At 49.0% G+C, this 16,017-nt stretch overlaps 2 protein-coding genes across 2 annotated transcripts; one reads left to right on the top strand and one right to left on the bottom strand.

The window, feature by feature from the left end:
* Positions 1-948: 948 nt before the first annotated feature.
* CCDC87 (coiled-coil domain containing 87) lies at positions 949-4,925 on the bottom strand. Its single transcript, XM_079103296.1, has one exon. The coding sequence runs from the start codon at positions 4,889-4,891 to the stop codon at positions 2,336-2,338; it is 2,556 nt and encodes an 851-aa protein (XP_078959422.1). The 5' UTR covers positions 4,892-4,925; the 3' UTR covers positions 949-2,335.
* Positions 4,926-5,039: 114 nt separating this feature from the next.
* On the top strand, positions 5,040-15,720 carry CCS (copper chaperone for superoxide dismutase). The gene is made up of 8 exons (XM_079105452.1): positions 5,040-5,176; positions 5,717-5,789; positions 9,679-9,816; positions 10,029-10,206; positions 10,719-10,779; positions 15,066-15,143; positions 15,214-15,317; positions 15,422-15,720. Exons 1-8 carry the CDS (start codon positions 5,138-5,140, stop codon positions 15,573-15,575), a joined length of 825 nt encoding a protein of 274 aa, XP_078961578.1. The 5' UTR covers positions 5,040-5,137; the 3' UTR covers positions 15,576-15,720.
* Positions 15,721-16,017: the final 297 nt, after the last annotated feature.

The following is a 16,017-nucleotide window of genomic DNA, read 5'->3' as shown; positions in this document are numbered from 1 at the left end:
GAGCCAGCCTGACAGTCCCCATGCTAGTAACAGCACTGAGGCCTTGCATGACAAGAGCAGGGATGACCAAGGGTAAGGCACCAAGATATTCTCATTCCTGAAGCATGTTGGTATCACAGGTTATGAGAGCTGAACTGACCATTAAAAAATAAAGTGGGCAAAGAACATGGACAATTTTACAGAAACAGAAACACAAAAGGCTTTTAAACGTATGAAAGATGAATTTCACGCATAAGGGTTATGAGAACACAACTCAAATGGGATACCATGTTTCACCTACTAGACAGGTAAAGAATTTAAAATTGGATATGGGCTGGGGATGGAGCTCAGTGTTCAAGAGCTGGGTTCAAAGCTCTTGAAATTGGGTTCAATTTCCAGCACAGCAAAAAAAATTTTTAATTAAAAATACACAAAAATGAAAATTTGATAACATACTCTATTAGTGAGCATGGGGAAAGAGAGACATTGTCATGCAGTGATGGATGAGCACAAGGGTTGTGACCGGGGAAGGGTGATGGGTGATACCTATCTAAAGTACAAACGCTTATGCTTAACCTAATTCCATTCCCAGGGACTGAAACTAGAGCTTGAGATGCACTTGCTAAATAGATGAACGAGGATTTTTCTTTTGAGATGCTAGGGAATCAAACCTCAGACCTCATGTGTGCAAGGCAAACACTCTACCACTGAGCTACATCTCCAGCCCTGAACAAGGATTTTTCTAGAGCATAATTTTTATTTGAAAGTGTCCAATAACAAGGGACTGGTCAAATGAAATACACACACACACACACTGTGGAATGCTGTAAAGCTGTGAAAAGAATGAGGCAGTTGTATGTATACTGATATTCACGTATGAATGAGTTTGAGGCATATCAGGTTAAAAAAAAAAAAAAAAAAAAAGGATGAAACAATGATCCAGACTGAAACCATTGGTGTAGTTATAAATTGCAGAGATGTGTACAAATAAGCTCATTTATGCTCAGGCTATATCCAAAATAGTTCATTTGCAACCTAAAGGCCTTACCACTTCTAATTTGTCCAATGACAACTTGTCATGACTCTTGGACTCCTCTCTCCCCATCACTCTGCAGACCCCGACCACCCTGCTGTGTGGCCAGAATACCTTTCGCATGGCCTACCTAGGCTCTTCCATGGCCACCAGGAAAGTTCTCCTCCTGAATGTCCACAGAGCTCACTTTTCACCTCTTTCAAACTTTTGCTCAAGTCTTACCTTCCCAGTGAGGCCTGCCCCTGGCCACCCTAATTAAAACTAGCCCATCACCCTGTAGAGTTCCCCTTATCCTGCTCTTTTCTTTTCCACAATGCTCATCACCTTCGAATGTTCTATAATTCAACGTGCTTAGGTGCTATGTTTATGGCTTATCGTCTGTTTTTTTCCTAGTTGAATGGAAACTCCACAAGGGTAAGGGTCAGTGTTTTGTTCACTGATGTAGACCAAGCATCTAACACCTAGCTGATGCTCAGTAAACAGTTCCTGAATACGAGAAACTGTTGTTATACCACGGAGGAGGGAAGCAGGGATCTGAAGAAGGCATGGAAGGGAGATTTACTTTTTAAAAATATTTTTAGTTATAGATGGACACAATACCTTTATTTTATTTGTTTTTATGTGGTGCTGAGGATCAAACCCCGTGCCTCACACATGCGAGGCAAGTGCTGTACCACTGAGCTACAGCCCCAGCCCTGAGATTTACACTTCAGTACACACCTCAGTATACTTTGTACCAAATGCTTGTATTAGCTGGTAAAAATTTAATTAAAACTTTGAGCCTTACCAATAAAATGCAAAAACTGGAAGGAGTAACCTGTACCTAACCCACTTCATTTGACATGATGATCCAAGGGCAGTTAGGTAACTTGCCCAAGATCACATGGCCTGGATTTAAACCCATATCTGACTCCTGAGCCCTAGTTCTTAACTGTTATGCCATTAAGCTTCTTGATTTAGGACTCTAATCAGCCAATTTAATGTTCCAAGATAGGAATGCTAAAGGACAAGAATGTTCCAAAGATCATGGTTTGTGTGTCTGATGTTTTCCAAGAGACAGTCTCAGTTCCTTTGATAAGAGATTGTGGTTGTATTCTACCAGCCTGTTGACATAAATGGGAATACTGGACTTGGGGATTCTTTTGTGAGAACTTCCCTGTCAAAGACTTAATCTCAGTCCTTTGTAGTTCGAAGTGCAATGTTCCTGAGTCCTGCACCCTCAGCTAGAGATACCCATATTTCTTCTTCCAAAGCCATCAAGAGGTCCGGATGAGCTGCTGGGTGTTTGGAGATGAGGGAGGGATTTGAGGATGCTTGGTCTGGTTAAAGGGTATCGGGAGTATTCCCAGGAACTAGTAAAGGCTGGCTGTTATGCCTCTTGAACAGGGCTGATTGCTGGGAGGCCTTTTTGTCCTGCCTCAGGTAGTGAACTCGCCGCTGCTGTTGGAGCCAGTAGAGCATCTCCACTTTGTCCCACTTCATCTTGTCCAGGTACCGCTGCCCCTTGAAGGTCACTGGTTCACCAAAGATTAATTCAATCTCCTTCAGGAGGGTAACCAAAGAAGGCTCCATTTGATTGAGCTTCCTGTGGAAATAGCTGCGCAACTGATTCTCCTGTAGGAGGTGACTCAGGCCCAATTCAGACCTTTGGAAGAAGCGGTTGGGGTCAGAGGCCTGCTGTTCAAACCACTCTAGTTTCCCCAGCAATACCTCCCGCAGCTGAATGGGTTTCAGGGCCTTTTCCCAGGCCCTCACCAATGCGGGCAGCTGCCTCAGACGGGCTTTGGAGCTGTACTTGATGGCCATGTCCAGCCGGCCCTTGTGGGGGACCTCCAGAACAGACCACAGTCGTTCCAGACGCTTCTGCAGGCTCAGGATCTGGTCCTTCTCACCTCCCAGCCTCTGCTCTAGCACTGTGTTCCAATCCCACTCTCCTGGCACAAAGTCTGGCTCTTCATCTTCTAACAAGGGAGGGGGCCGCTGAATCATTGGGGACTTTTTGATGCGTACTGGAACCTCCACAGGTACCTCCTCTTCAAACATTTGGAAGATGACATGGAGGAAATCTGTCTCCTGGTTGGTGAGGTACCTAAAGTAGTCATCCACAGACAGGGTGGATTTCCACCAGTTCAGCCAGATCTTATTTGATCGCTTTTCCCAGTTTTTACTTGCCTGGGGTGGTGTGGGAGAAGGCATCTTCTCAGGGTTAGACTGGGAAGCATTTATTCTCTGGTAAATTCCAGTCAGATCAGGGTTGACTATTTGAAACTGTTTTTTATGGCGCAGAAAGGCTGAGGACAGGAAGTTTGACCAGTCTTTATCTGCTGCAGGCTCAACCAGAGGTCCTTGATCAAAACAGAAATGGTCATTAGAGACACGGTTCATCAACTCCTCATAGACCTCCTTGGTACTAATGCCAATGAGGCGATCAATATCCATTTCTTCAATAACTTTGGAGTCCAGTTCACCAGCCAGGTGGTTGTATAGGACTTTGGCCCGCTCAACGTGGAAAGAGTCCAAAAAGTTTCTATCAGAGAGCCGCACAGCTGCTGCCTGAACAATTTTATTTTTTAGCTTCAAAGTATTGGTCACTGGCTGTGGATAAAGTGGAGGGGATTTGGGGTGCAGGAGGTCCCACCGCCTGGAGGCTTCTTCTTCCTGGAAGCTCTTTAACATTCTCTGCAGCTCCTCCAGGTGATGGGCAGCAGCTGGGTGGTGGGTCACAACCCCCAGGAGTGGGGGCAGGCCAGAGTCCAATGCTGAGTAGTGAGTCCACTCCAAGTTCATGTTCTTTATCTTCTGTTTCAGATCCGCAGCCACAGTGTCCCCAGTAAGCTCTGGTTTGCTTTTTCCCGGAGCCAAGACCAGAGGGGTTAAGGGACGAGGGGGGAGTGGAGAAAGACCCAATTTATCTGCCAGCTTCCAGCCCTCACGAAGACAGGGCATGGACTGGCTTCTCTGTAGCTGGGAAAAGACAGGTAAAGTGGGGAGGAGGGGACCCCTACTGGCGAGAGTCACAGAGTGGCTGGGAATTGGCACCATCTGTGAAGAACTGAAGTCCACGTCTTTCTCTTTTCTTATGGTAGGCAGCCTGCGGAGAGGCTTTCTACTCTTTAACTGCGGGATGGACTTCAATTCCTTCAATGGATCCAATTCAGGCTCAATAAAAAACTCTTGTGGGCGGCTGAGTTGGACCAGGTAGTTCAGGTTGAGGCTAGAGCATGGGACTTGGGCGAAGCCCGTGCTGTGAGGCCAGGGGATCGGGCAAAGCTTGAAAGATCCAATGGGGCAGGCTGGGGGCCGCTTGTCCATGCTGCTGTGGGTCTGCTCTGCCTTCAGAAGGGTTTGGAAATCCGCGAGAAGGCAACGGTAGACGTCGGGGCTGGTGAGGAAGACTGTGCAGTCCCTGGCAAGGCTGGCAGCCAACCGGGTGAGGGTGGCTGATTCAGTGAAGACCCTCGACATGGTCGACATAGTCACCAGCAGGTGCAGGTAGCGTAAAAAGAGCTGCTCACAGCTGAGCAGCACGTAAGCCTCGAGCCGCTTCCTCAGCTTCTGGTTGTTCTCGTAGCTCAGACCAGGTTCAGCAGGAGGCTCCCGCCAACTGCATTTTAGTTCGTCCAGGATGACGTTGGTGAGACGGAGTCGGCCTTCTGAAGGCACCCAGGACGCCACCCCGCTGTTGGCCAGCAGCTTGGCCACCTGGCGGCACAGCGGCGCCACCCTTAGCTTCGCCAGCGGCACGGTCTGCAGTATCGAGGCCTGCGGGCTGCGCTTCGGAGGCTCTGGGGCCGTCGGCCTGCGGGGTAAGAGTGACAGCGGGCTCAGCAACTGGTGATAAAACCGATGGAACTCGGGATCTATCTTCGGGGGCTCCATCTTAGCGCAGGCGGAGCCCTCTCTCCCGGCAGAGGACGCCAAACGATCACTACGGCAACCAGGGCTCGAAGGGCCGAGTGCGCCTGCGTAGCCAGCGCCCGCCGCCGAGGGCAGGGCCCTCGCGTGCGCATGCGCCAGGAGGCGGGGCAAAGAGTGGCTCCCGGGGCTCCGCCCCCCGCGTCGCTGCGCGGGGTTGTCCTCCGGACTTAAGTAGCTGGGGTCAGCCGGGCGGTGACCCGGTCTAGGATGGCTTCGGACTCGGGGGACAGTGGGACCCTGTGCACGGTGAGAGCGGAGCTTCGAGTGGAGCCCCGCCCGGCACAACCTCAGCCCCTGGGGTGATCGTTATCTTGGGAAGCCGGGAAGTGGCAGGCACCATGGCCGGCGCCTGTGACCACCGGGCGTGAGGGTAGCGAGGTCCGTGGCGTGAGCGTTGCTGGGAGAAACCACGGCCCTAGAATGATCAGGAGAGGCGATGAAGAAGGGGCTCTAGCCAGTCGTGGTGGCGCACGCCTGTAATCCCAGCGACTCAGGAGGCCGAGGCGGGAAGATCGCAAGTTCAAGGCCAGCCTCAGCAATTTAGCTAGACCCTGTCTCGGAGGAAAAAAAAAAAAAAAAAAAAAGTTTAAAAAGGGGCTGGGAATGTAACTCTGGGTTCAACCCCCAGGAGACTACCCGTCCCCCAAAACAGAAGGGACTTGAAGAGGGGTCACGTGAGGCACGTCTCAAGGCGGTGGAGTGATCACAGGGAAGGTCAGGTGGTGAAATATGGTCAGGCCAGATAGGTCCCCAGTCCTCATAGTCTCGTCTCTGCCTCCCTTGCAGTTGGAGTTCGCGGTACAGATGACCTGTCAGAGCTGCGTGGACGCGGTGCGCAAGTCCCTGCAAGGGGTGGCAGGTAAGAGCTGGATAAACCTTTCTGGTCCTCTGGGAAGAACCAAGCCAGTCTATTAGTCCAGCCCTAATCCCATTTTACAGATGCAGAAACGGATACCCAGAGAGTGAAAGGAATATTCTGAGTCACAAAGACCCGGAGGCAGAGGCTAGCATGCAGGTCTCAAGCTTATCCTGCCAGAGCCCTGTACTGGTTCTAACTGCCTGACCTGCTCTGTCCTGAGCCTCTAGTGCCCTAGAGTGAGGAATCAGAGTATAGCTCCTCCTATGGAGGGAGTTTCCTGCAGCACAGGCAGTTCTTGCTTAGGCAACAATCTTGACAAAGCAAACAGCAGCCTTGGCCCTGGTGCATTTTTCAAAGACCAGAAGGTCTGGAGGTGACCTGGCACAATCAGAAAGATTTGAATGTAGAGCCACTGGCATGGTCCTGGCAACTGGCTTCCTTTGATTCTGTTAAATGTTCATCCAGCCATTCTGTAGGGATGGGCCAGACACTAAGAGGCTTTTAGGGAGAAGGTTCACCCCTGTGCTTTGGTAAAGATGAGCATGTAAGTCTTGCCCAGGTGGCATTTACAGAACAGGAAGAGTGGTTCTGAGAGGGCAGGAGATGAGGTGGGTTCTGAAGCAAGGACAGTGACCCTGCACCCTGCCTAGGGTGTGTGGGTGTTGGGGTTAGCAGGGTGCACTCTGGAGTCTGAGCTGTTTGGGTTCAAATCCCCTATTTGCCACTTACTGTAGACTTCATACATGTGACTTTTTGTGCCTACATTTCTGTAGTGTTTAAATTGGGATGATATAGAAGTTACCCTGGAGAATCGATATGAGTAATTAGCTAATACCTGTAAAGTATTTTAGCAAAGTCTTGGGCAGGTAGTAGGAGCCCAGTAAATCTCAGGGGACTATCAGAGGAAGGGCTTACAGATGGTGGTCTGCTTGGAGGGACAGTGAGGAGACAGTTTTTTTGTTTTTGTTTTTGCAGTTATGGGGATCAGGGCCTCATGCGTGCTAGGCAGGTGCTTTACCACTGAGCTACATCCTCAATCCTGAGGGGACAGGTTTTTTTTTTTTTTTTTTTTTTGTGCTAAGGGATTGAACCCAGGGCCTCATGCATTCAAGGCAAGCACTCTACTAACTGAGCTATATCCCCAGCCCAAGGGGACAGATCTTGATGCTGAGTTTGCGAGTGGGTTTAGGTTCTTTTTTGGGATGGCAGGTGAGGGTCTCATGGAGATTGAGCCTTTCCACTGAGATCTGAGTGTCTCACCAAAGCTTTTCCAGGACAAAGTGCCCTCCATTTCCTTTGAAACATTACTGCTGGGAAAGCAGACAGATGGAGTTTTTGTTGCACAGAGGGCAGTCCTCAGCAGGTTTCTTAGGCACCAGAAAGAGACTTCTGGTGACCCTGTGTTTTCTGGTTTGGGTAACTCCAGCCAGCTTGGGTTTCTCATGGTCTGGTCAGGGGAATTGCAGTTTCCAGAGAGAGGGGAGTATTACCTGGGGCCTTGGGAAGTAGGGCTTTGCTCTCCCCACAGGGGTGAGTCTAAAGATCTTCCAGTCCAAGGCTCACCCCCTTGAACCCTTATCACTTGCTCTGTAGTTCCTGTGGCCTCTCTTTTCTCCTACTAGGCCCTGGCTAACCAAAGTCTGGCCTAGTCACACTCAGAAGTTCACCAGCCAAGATGAACTTCTTTGCTTTGCTGTATAATGAGACTTCTGGTTCAGACTCAGGTCAAAAATTCAAAAGGGACATAGCTACAAGGAGCTTTAGAAGCAGAAATTCAGCTCTTCTTGGAAGACACCAGGGCCTAGAAACCCATCTAGACCAGGCCATGAAGAAGTCATTTGTTGTGTGTACAAAACACATTCAGGCCCGTATACTAATGGAAGTTCCCCTCGCCTCTCCCTGGCCTGTACAAGAACCTCATCTCTGCCCCCCCGTTGCCTCTGTTTCCCGTCCAGTAGCTTTTCTATGTTAAATTCAGGGTGATTTTTTAAAGACATAACTCAGATAACATGCATTAGTTACTTGAGGCTCTTTTCACAAGAGTATATGAGAATCCTGCAGGCTTACGTACACAGGGTGACTGCAGGGAATTCAAGGGCAATGAGGACTCCATAGGTTGTTTTTCTGACACACTGACTTAAAAGAAATTTTTTTTAGATATTGATAGACTTTTATTTTATTCATCTATTTATATGCAGTGCTGAGAATCAAACCCAGTGCCTTACACATTCTAGGCAAGTGCTCTACCACTGAGCCCCAACCCCAACCCCACACTGACTTTTGAACTTGACCCCTGCAAACCACACAGAGCTCCTGCTCTCACAGAGCTAACAGCCTAGAGAGTGAAACAGGATTATAGTCGTGCAGAGTGAGTTACTTGGGGAAAGTAGGAGCTGCTTCGGGACAAGTGTGTAGGGGCCCAGCCCAGCCTGGAAGTGAGAGGCTGCTTCTTGGGGTGAGTGGAGTGTCTGGGTTAAGTGCCTGCACTCTGGAGCAAGGCTGCCTGGAGTACCCAATTCCATAACACTACAGTGTAACTTCAAGCAAGTTTCTTCATTTCTCTGTGCCTCAGTGTCCTTACCTGAAAATAGGAATACTAATACCTAATTCACAGGGTTACTCTAGGTATCAAATGAGTCAGCAGTGGTAAAATAAATCATCAAGGAGGACCTGGCCCATGGTGCCTGGTCCCTCAGCCTCTGTCAACATCAGCTCTCATGGGCTGGGGAGATAGTTCAGTTGGTAGAGTGCTTGCCTTGCAAGCACAAAGCCCTGGGTTCGATCCCCACCGCAAAAAAAAAAAAAAAAATCAGCTTTCAGGACAGTAGTGATAAGCACCCTCCCCACTTTTAATGCATGTAACAGCTTTATTGAGATACAATTCACACCTCATAAATTCACCTATTTAAAATGATTCAGTTAGCATATTCAGAGTTGTGCAGCCATCACTGTCAATTTTACATTTTCATGATTTTATACAAGAAGTCCTATATCCTTTAACTTTAATACTATATCAATTTCTTGTTCCCCTACCCTGACTCCTAACTTATTTTCTGTCTGTAGATTTGCCTATCCTGAACATTTCATATAAATGGCATGTGCTGGGCGTGGTGGCACAAGCCTATAATCCCAGCCACTTGGGAGGCTGAGGCAGGAGGATCGAAAGTTCAAGGCCAGCCTCAGTAAGGGAGGACCTGTCTCAAAAACTAAAAAGGGCTTAGGATGTGACTCAGTGGTTAAGTACCCCGGGATAAATTCCTGGTGGTGAGGGATATGCACAGACGGATGACTGGGAATGTAGCTCAGTGGTAAAGTGCCCCTGTATTCACTTCCCAATACCCAAAAACAGGCTTCATTTAACATATGTGGTCTTTTGTGACTGGCTCTGACATAGCAAAGTGTTTGGAGGCTCAGGCATGTTGTCACGTATCCAGACTTCATTTCTTCTTATGGCTAATATCGCATGGTATGGATATTGTTTTTGTTTATCCATTCATCAGTTGATGGGCATTTAGGTTGTTTTTGCCTTTTAGATGTCACAAATAATGCTGCTATGGACAACCCACTTTTATAAAACTATTTGAAGAAGAATTTTCTGTTTCAAGTTATAAACACAGTTGGTAGAGTACTTGCCTTGTAAGCACAAGGCCCTGGGTTCGATCCCCAGCACCCCAAAAAAAAAAAAAAAAAAAAGTTATAAACAATACCTAATTAGTATGCAGAAAGTACTCACAGAAAGCTTCTTCAAGTTCACCCAGCTAGAAAAAAGCCTCCACACTGACCTCTGACCGTGGGAAGGTGGGTTGAGTTATGGGTGTCTGTCTGCCTCTGCCTGCCGTGAGCACGGGTGCCACCCCTGTGCCGCCTTCTGCCCTCTCTCTCCTCCCAGGTGTCCAGGGTGTGGAGGTGCAGCTGGAGAACCAGATGGTCTTGGTGCAGACCACTCTGCCTAGCCAGGAGGTGCAGGCGCTCCTGGAAGGCACTGGGCGGCAGGCCGTACTCAAGGGCATGGGCAGCAGCCAGCTGCGTGAGTGACCACTGTGGCCTTGGCCTCTGACTCTCCGGGAGGGAGGTGGTGCACTGCTGGCACAAATCTAACCAGAGGATTCTCAGACTCTGGGTTGGAGTGGCTTTGGGACAGTGTGAAAGTCATGTGAGACTCCCTACCCTTCTTGAGCCTGATGAAGAGGTAAGGCAAGGTGAGGTGACAAACCAGCCTGAGTGTCCAATACTTTGCAGAGAATCTGGGGGCAGCAGTGGCCATTCTGGGGGGCCCTGGCACCGTGCAGGGGGTGGTGCGCTTCCTACAGTTGACCCCTGAGCGCTGCCTCATCGAGGGAACCATTGATGGCCTAGAACCTGGGCTGCATGGACTCCACATCCATCAGTATGGCGACCTCACGATGAACTGCAGCAGGTACATCATCTATAATGTCCCCGATAGTGTCCTCAGCTGTGTGCTTTCATACCTGATCCTCACAAGTACCCCAGGAGGCCCAGCCTACAGATAAGAATCTGAGGCTCAAAGAGTAAATGATTTTACTAAAGATCCCAGAGGATGTGAAAGGTAGAGTTGGGATTTGAGTCAAGGTCTGACTCTGAGGCTCCTGCTGGGAACCACTCACTGTACTGCCTCGCAGAGGGAAAGCGACTCCTGGATACAGGAAGGGCTGGGTCTGTGACAGGGTGTTTGTCCTACTGGGATATACTTAGTTGTTTACTCCTCTGTGACTCTCCTGCACATTATTATTCAGGACAGAACCCAAACCCATTCTTCTACCCAAACCCATTCTTCTTGTTGCCATCTGCCCAAAGCCTGGAATGGCTTAAGCCTGTTCCTTGAATGAAACAATGTAGATAGAGAAGGTGGTGAACCAGCTGGCCTGGGAGCTGCTGTTTTGCTGCCCACCTGCTACTTTTCCTCCTTAGCTGTGGGGACCACTTTAACCCTGATGGAACGTCTCATGGAGGCCCCCAGGACTCTGACCGGGTAAGTGTTGGTCTGGGCGGGGCTCGTGTGTAGAGAGAACCCAAGGTCTCAGGGGCTGGGCAGGCAGCTTCTGGGGCTTTGGCATGTGATGGGGTCTTTTCCTCTCATTTCATTTTATTCAGCTTATTTAAAAAAATAAAAAATTGTTTCCTTTACTTCAGGGAGTCAGTCAGTCACATGCCACCTTAAAGATTTTTGTCTTATCTGAGTAGAGCTTGTACTACTCCTCAGTCGTTTAAGTTGACTCGTTTTTTTCCTTCAATAAATTTAGTTGTATTATTATTATTTTCAATCAATCACAGAAAGTTTCAACATGTTCCAAAGTAGAGCAACAAATTTCAAAAACTCTCATGTCCTTGTCATCTAGCTTCAGGTTACCAATTCATTGTCACTCTTATTTCATCTACATTCCCAGCCCTTCTCTACCAGTATTCTGAAACATATCAAGACCTCATTTCATATCACTAAGGAAGATTGATTGATTGACTGACTGACTGGCTGAGATGGGGTCTTGCTATATTAAGCCCAGACTGGTCTTAGCAATCCTGCCTCAGCCTCCCCAAGAGCTAGGACTGCAGGCTCACAGTAGCTGAGGTAAATTTATTTTTAACTAGAAACTTGATATTACCACATAAAAATGAATCAACAAAAGTTAAAAAAAAAAAAAAAAAAAAAAAAAAAAAAAGGTTATTAAGCCTACTAGAGACTGGCCTGACAGGTTTGGGGACTCAACCTACTTTATCTTTGTCAAAGTGTAGATTAGAGGACATCAAAGGGGTGTAGAAGGCCTGTTCACACTAACCTGAGACTTTCTTCCTGATGTCTTCCCCGGGGCTGGGAAGCCATTGAATGGGGGATTGCATGTTCCTTAATGCCCTGTCACACCTCATGGGATCTCCTTTCTGTTGGGGTGTGTCCTCCCTTCTCTTGGAGACACAGCCCAAGGGCAGGTTCTGGTTCCTGATGCTGGCAGACTGCCAGCTCTTCTAATATCGCAGGACTTAGGGCCTTGTTTTTATTTTCTATCTTTTGTTCACATCTGCCTCTCATTACACATGAGATCTTCAAAATTTGTTTACCTTATAAAATACTTTCTCTTGCCTGTATATTTTATTTTTATATTTAATTTTCTTTAAATATGAATTTTTTTGGGGGGTACCAGGGATTGAACCCAGGGATGCTTATCCACTGAACCACATCCCCAGCCCTTTTATTTATTTTTTTATTTTTGAGACAGGGTCTCACTAAATTGCTCAGGGTTCTCCCTAAGTTGCTGAGGCTGGCCTTGAAATTGCAATCCTCCTGCCTCAGCCTCCTGAGTTGCTCAGTGTGCACCACCATGCCCAGCTTTATTTTCTATCTTGATTAACATTTTCAACCTCTGACACAAAACCAATGAAACCGCGGTACAGGTCTCTCTAACCTTAAAATCCAAAGTCTCGATGCTCTAAAATCTGGAACTTCGAATTGAGTACTTTTTTTTTGGAAGGGATGGCAGTACTGGGGGTTGAACATGCCAGGCAAGAGCTCTATTGTTGAGTAGAGTACATTTTTAAGTTTGGAATTTTGGATTAGAGATGCTCAACCAGTAAAGTGTATGAGACTCTTCTAAAATCTGAAACACTTGGAAATCAAACACTGACCTCAAGCATTTTGGGTCAGGGTTATTCAACCTGTATGTTTGTTATTTCATGTAACGGATTGTTTTGGATTTTGGACAGCGCTGTCCTGTTTCTAGTGTTCAAAGTCTCTAATTTCACCCCTGAGAAGTTGGGGAGGCAAAACATCCTCATCCTTAGGGTTCAGAGCATAAGTGATCTCTTGCCTCAAATCAAATGACTCATTATTAGTGCATGAAACAGCAGACTTTGATCACCTCACAGTTTCTCTGGGCCAGAATCTGAGTGTCTGGCTCAGGATCTCCTGGGCTGCAGTCATTGAGGGCTCAGCATCGGGAGGATCTGTTCCCCAGCTTGCTGGGGTTGCTGTTGGCAGGCCCCGGGTCCTCCCTGGCTGTCGACCAGATGCGTCAGCCCTTTGTCACGTGGTTCTCTCTCTAGGGTAGCTCACAGCACAGCAGCCGGCTTCCTTCTGTGCACGTGAGCGAGAGAGTGAGAGCCTCCAAGACTGAAGCCAGGTTCTTGTTGTAACCTGATCTAGGAAGTGACCATCTACCCCGTGCTCCAGCGGGTAGAGCACACAGAATGTGAATAGGGGAGGTGCATCTCCACCCTGTCTGCCTCCTTGAGCCTTGAAACAGGTGGGCAGGTGGAGAGCATGAGAGTGGGAATGGCAGACCTGGCAGGGGAAACCCCAAGCAAAGCCAGGAGGCTGGCACAGCAGGAGTGTTTCTGAAGGTCAGGAAACTACCTTATGACCTGTATCTTTGCCCCAAAGTGGATGGAGTTGGCAGCCATTTGTACCCCAGGAAAAAGTGAGCAACAGCTCAGCAGCCAAAGCTGCCACAAGATCTCCTGGTTCCTTTTGGGGATCAGCACCTGATTTTGCCCAGATGGAAATGAATTCACTTTGGGAATTTATATCCAAGCCTGTACATCTTCTGATAGTCCCTAGGCTTCCTTCCCTTTCCTTCCTTCTCTCAGCTCTCTTTAGTCTTTCCTCTTCATACACTGTGCTGAGGGATTGCTCCGGAGCCTAGAGGAACCATACCATGCTCCTGCCTGAAACCCTTCTTGGCCCCCCAATGCCTGAGGGTACAGACTGGGCCCAGCTTCTTAGTGTGGCATTCAAGGATTCCCTGGCCCAATTCTTCTTGCCTGTGTGCTGAGGGGAGGGACTGGAAAGGCAGCTTCTCCCTGACTCCCTGCAGGGTCATGCCGCCAGTGAGCCACACTGCCCAGCCTGCCCCCAGCCCAGGCTCTGTCACCTCCCCCACCTTGATGTTTTTGCATTAAAGTCCCCAACACAGGGCGACATAACAAAAAGTGCTAAGTGCCAACCGCAGATGCCCCTCTGGACATGAAGATAAAGCAGAACCAGTATTCTTGCCACTGTCAGCCCTGTCACCACGTGCTGGTGTGTTTTGCTGTTCAGTAGCAAGGCCTGTGCACCAGCCCACACTGGCTCCAGCACTTGCGTTTTCCCAAGTGTCAGGTCAGGGGTGATTTATTTGCACAGATGTTTGTGGCTTACTGGCAAGGTCCTGTCACCCTGAGACCCACCAGCTGTTGTCCTCACCTGTGTTTCCTTTCATTTATTTTTGGTACTGTGGATTGAACCCAGGGTGCTTTGTCATTGAGCCACATCCCCAGCTCTCTTCACTTTTTATTTTGAGACAGGGTCTCATTAAGTTGCTGAAGTTGGCCTTAAACTTGCCATCCTGCCTCAGTCTCCTGAGTCATTGGGATTATAGGCGTGGGCAACCATACCCAGCCTCAGCTGTGGTTCTCAATCATATCTATTTCATATCTGAGATCTTTGAGGATGGAGACCATATACGTTCCCTGTGTGCCTGGCAGAGTGTCTGACTGGAGATGTTCAGATGAATTGGGATGCTTTTTCTTTTTTGCAGGGGGTGGGTACTGGGAATTGAACTACTCAGGGGCACTCGGCCACTGAGCCACATCCCCAGCCCTATTTTGTATTTTATTTAGAGTCAGGGTCTCATTGAGTTGCTTAGTACCTCACTTTTGCTGAGGCAGACTTTGAATTCACCATTCTCCTGCCTCAGCCTCCCAAGCCACTGGGATTACAGGCGTGCACCGCTGCGCCCAGCTGGATGCTTTTTCTTACCTTCCAGGGAGAAGTGGGGCAGAGCCAGCTTCTGGGGCCAGGACAGGCCCTTTGCCCTCTCATGTTCTCTCTGTTCCTCGAACCAGGAGTCAGGGAAGTGATGCTGGCTGCTGCGATGGTCAGAGAAGCCAACTATGGCAATTTAAGCCTAGGGGAACTGATGACTGCCAAGGGCTGGCAGAGGCAACAGGAGGCTGGAGACCTGGGCTTGGAAAGAAGCAAGACTGGTCTAACGAGGCTGCAAGCAGGGCTGGATAATGTAGGAAGGACAGGCTGGCCCAATGGGGCGACTGTGCAGGACGGGGATGCTGGCACTTGCCAAGGCACTGGCATTTTCCCCCAGGATTTTCGTTCAGGGAGGGAGTGTCCAGTTGCCTTCCTTAGAGTCCTAGACCATCCCTTGCTCCTATTGGACTGGACTCACAGAAAGAAATTGGTGGTTTGGGGAAGTGGGAAGAGAAATCAGATACTACAGAGCCGAAGGTAGCAGCCGCGCCCCCTGTAACCCTTCTCCCCACCATGTCTCGTACCAGCACCGCGGAGACCTGGGCAATGTCCATGCTGATGCTGATGGCCGAGCTGTCTTCCGGATAGAGGATGAGCTGCTGAAGGTGAGCTGGAAAGAAGGTGGGGCCCTTCCTGACAGGACAGTGGGTCTGAGACTGTTGTCACCCTTCAAAGGTATGGGACGTGATTGGTCGCAGCCTGGTTGTCGATGAGGGAGAAGATGACCTGGGCCGGGGTGGCCACCCCTTATCCAAGATCACAGGGAACTCTGGGGAGAGGTGGGTAACTGCCCTCAACAGGAGGCTGTTCTCTTCCCGTGGTGCACATGGGACCCTGGTGGGTGCCAGACAGGAGTCCACTCTGACCATACATCCTTCCCCAGATTGGCTTGTGGCATCATCGCACGCTCTGCTGGCCTTTTCCAAAACCCCAAGCAGATCTGCTCCTGTGACGGCCTCACCATCTGGGAGGAGCGAGGCCGGCCCGTTGCTGGCGAGGGCCGAAAAAACTCAGCTCAGCCCCCTGCTCACCTCTGAGCAGGGCCTCACTTGGGGTCTGTTCTGTCCTCCCTGCCGAGCACCTTCCCCCTGCAGAGGAAGAGGAGAGAATCTTGCTTGCTCAGTCTTAGGAGGGTTATTGTGTAGTTCCTTTGGCAAATTAAACTTTTATTTTCATATGGAACTTTGCTTTTGTCACTCTCTGTGTCCCTTAGTGGACTTGGTGAACATAATCTCTCTGTCTCTGTGCTCTGCCCCAGGGTCATTCCTTATCTTTGGAGCCAGAAAACCTGAATTAAAATCCACACACTGGCCAGGTGTGGTGGCACACACCTGTAATCCCAGTAACTCGGGAGACCGAAGCAGGAGGATCAGAAGTTCAAAGCCAGTCTCAGCAATTTAGCAAGACACTGTTTCAAAATAAAAAGGGCTGGGTTTATAGCTCTGTGGTTAAGCACCTCTGGAGTCAATCCCATACCAA

The sequence above is a fragment of the Sciurus vulgaris genome (genome assembly GCF_902686455.1).
Source record: "Sciurus vulgaris genome assembly, chromosome: 11".
NCBI classification, from domain to species: Eukaryota; Metazoa; Chordata; class Mammalia; order Rodentia; family Sciuridae; genus Sciurus; species Sciurus vulgaris.
Note: the sequence above shows the minus strand (reverse complement) of the source record. Positions and strands in the feature narration are given on the sequence as shown.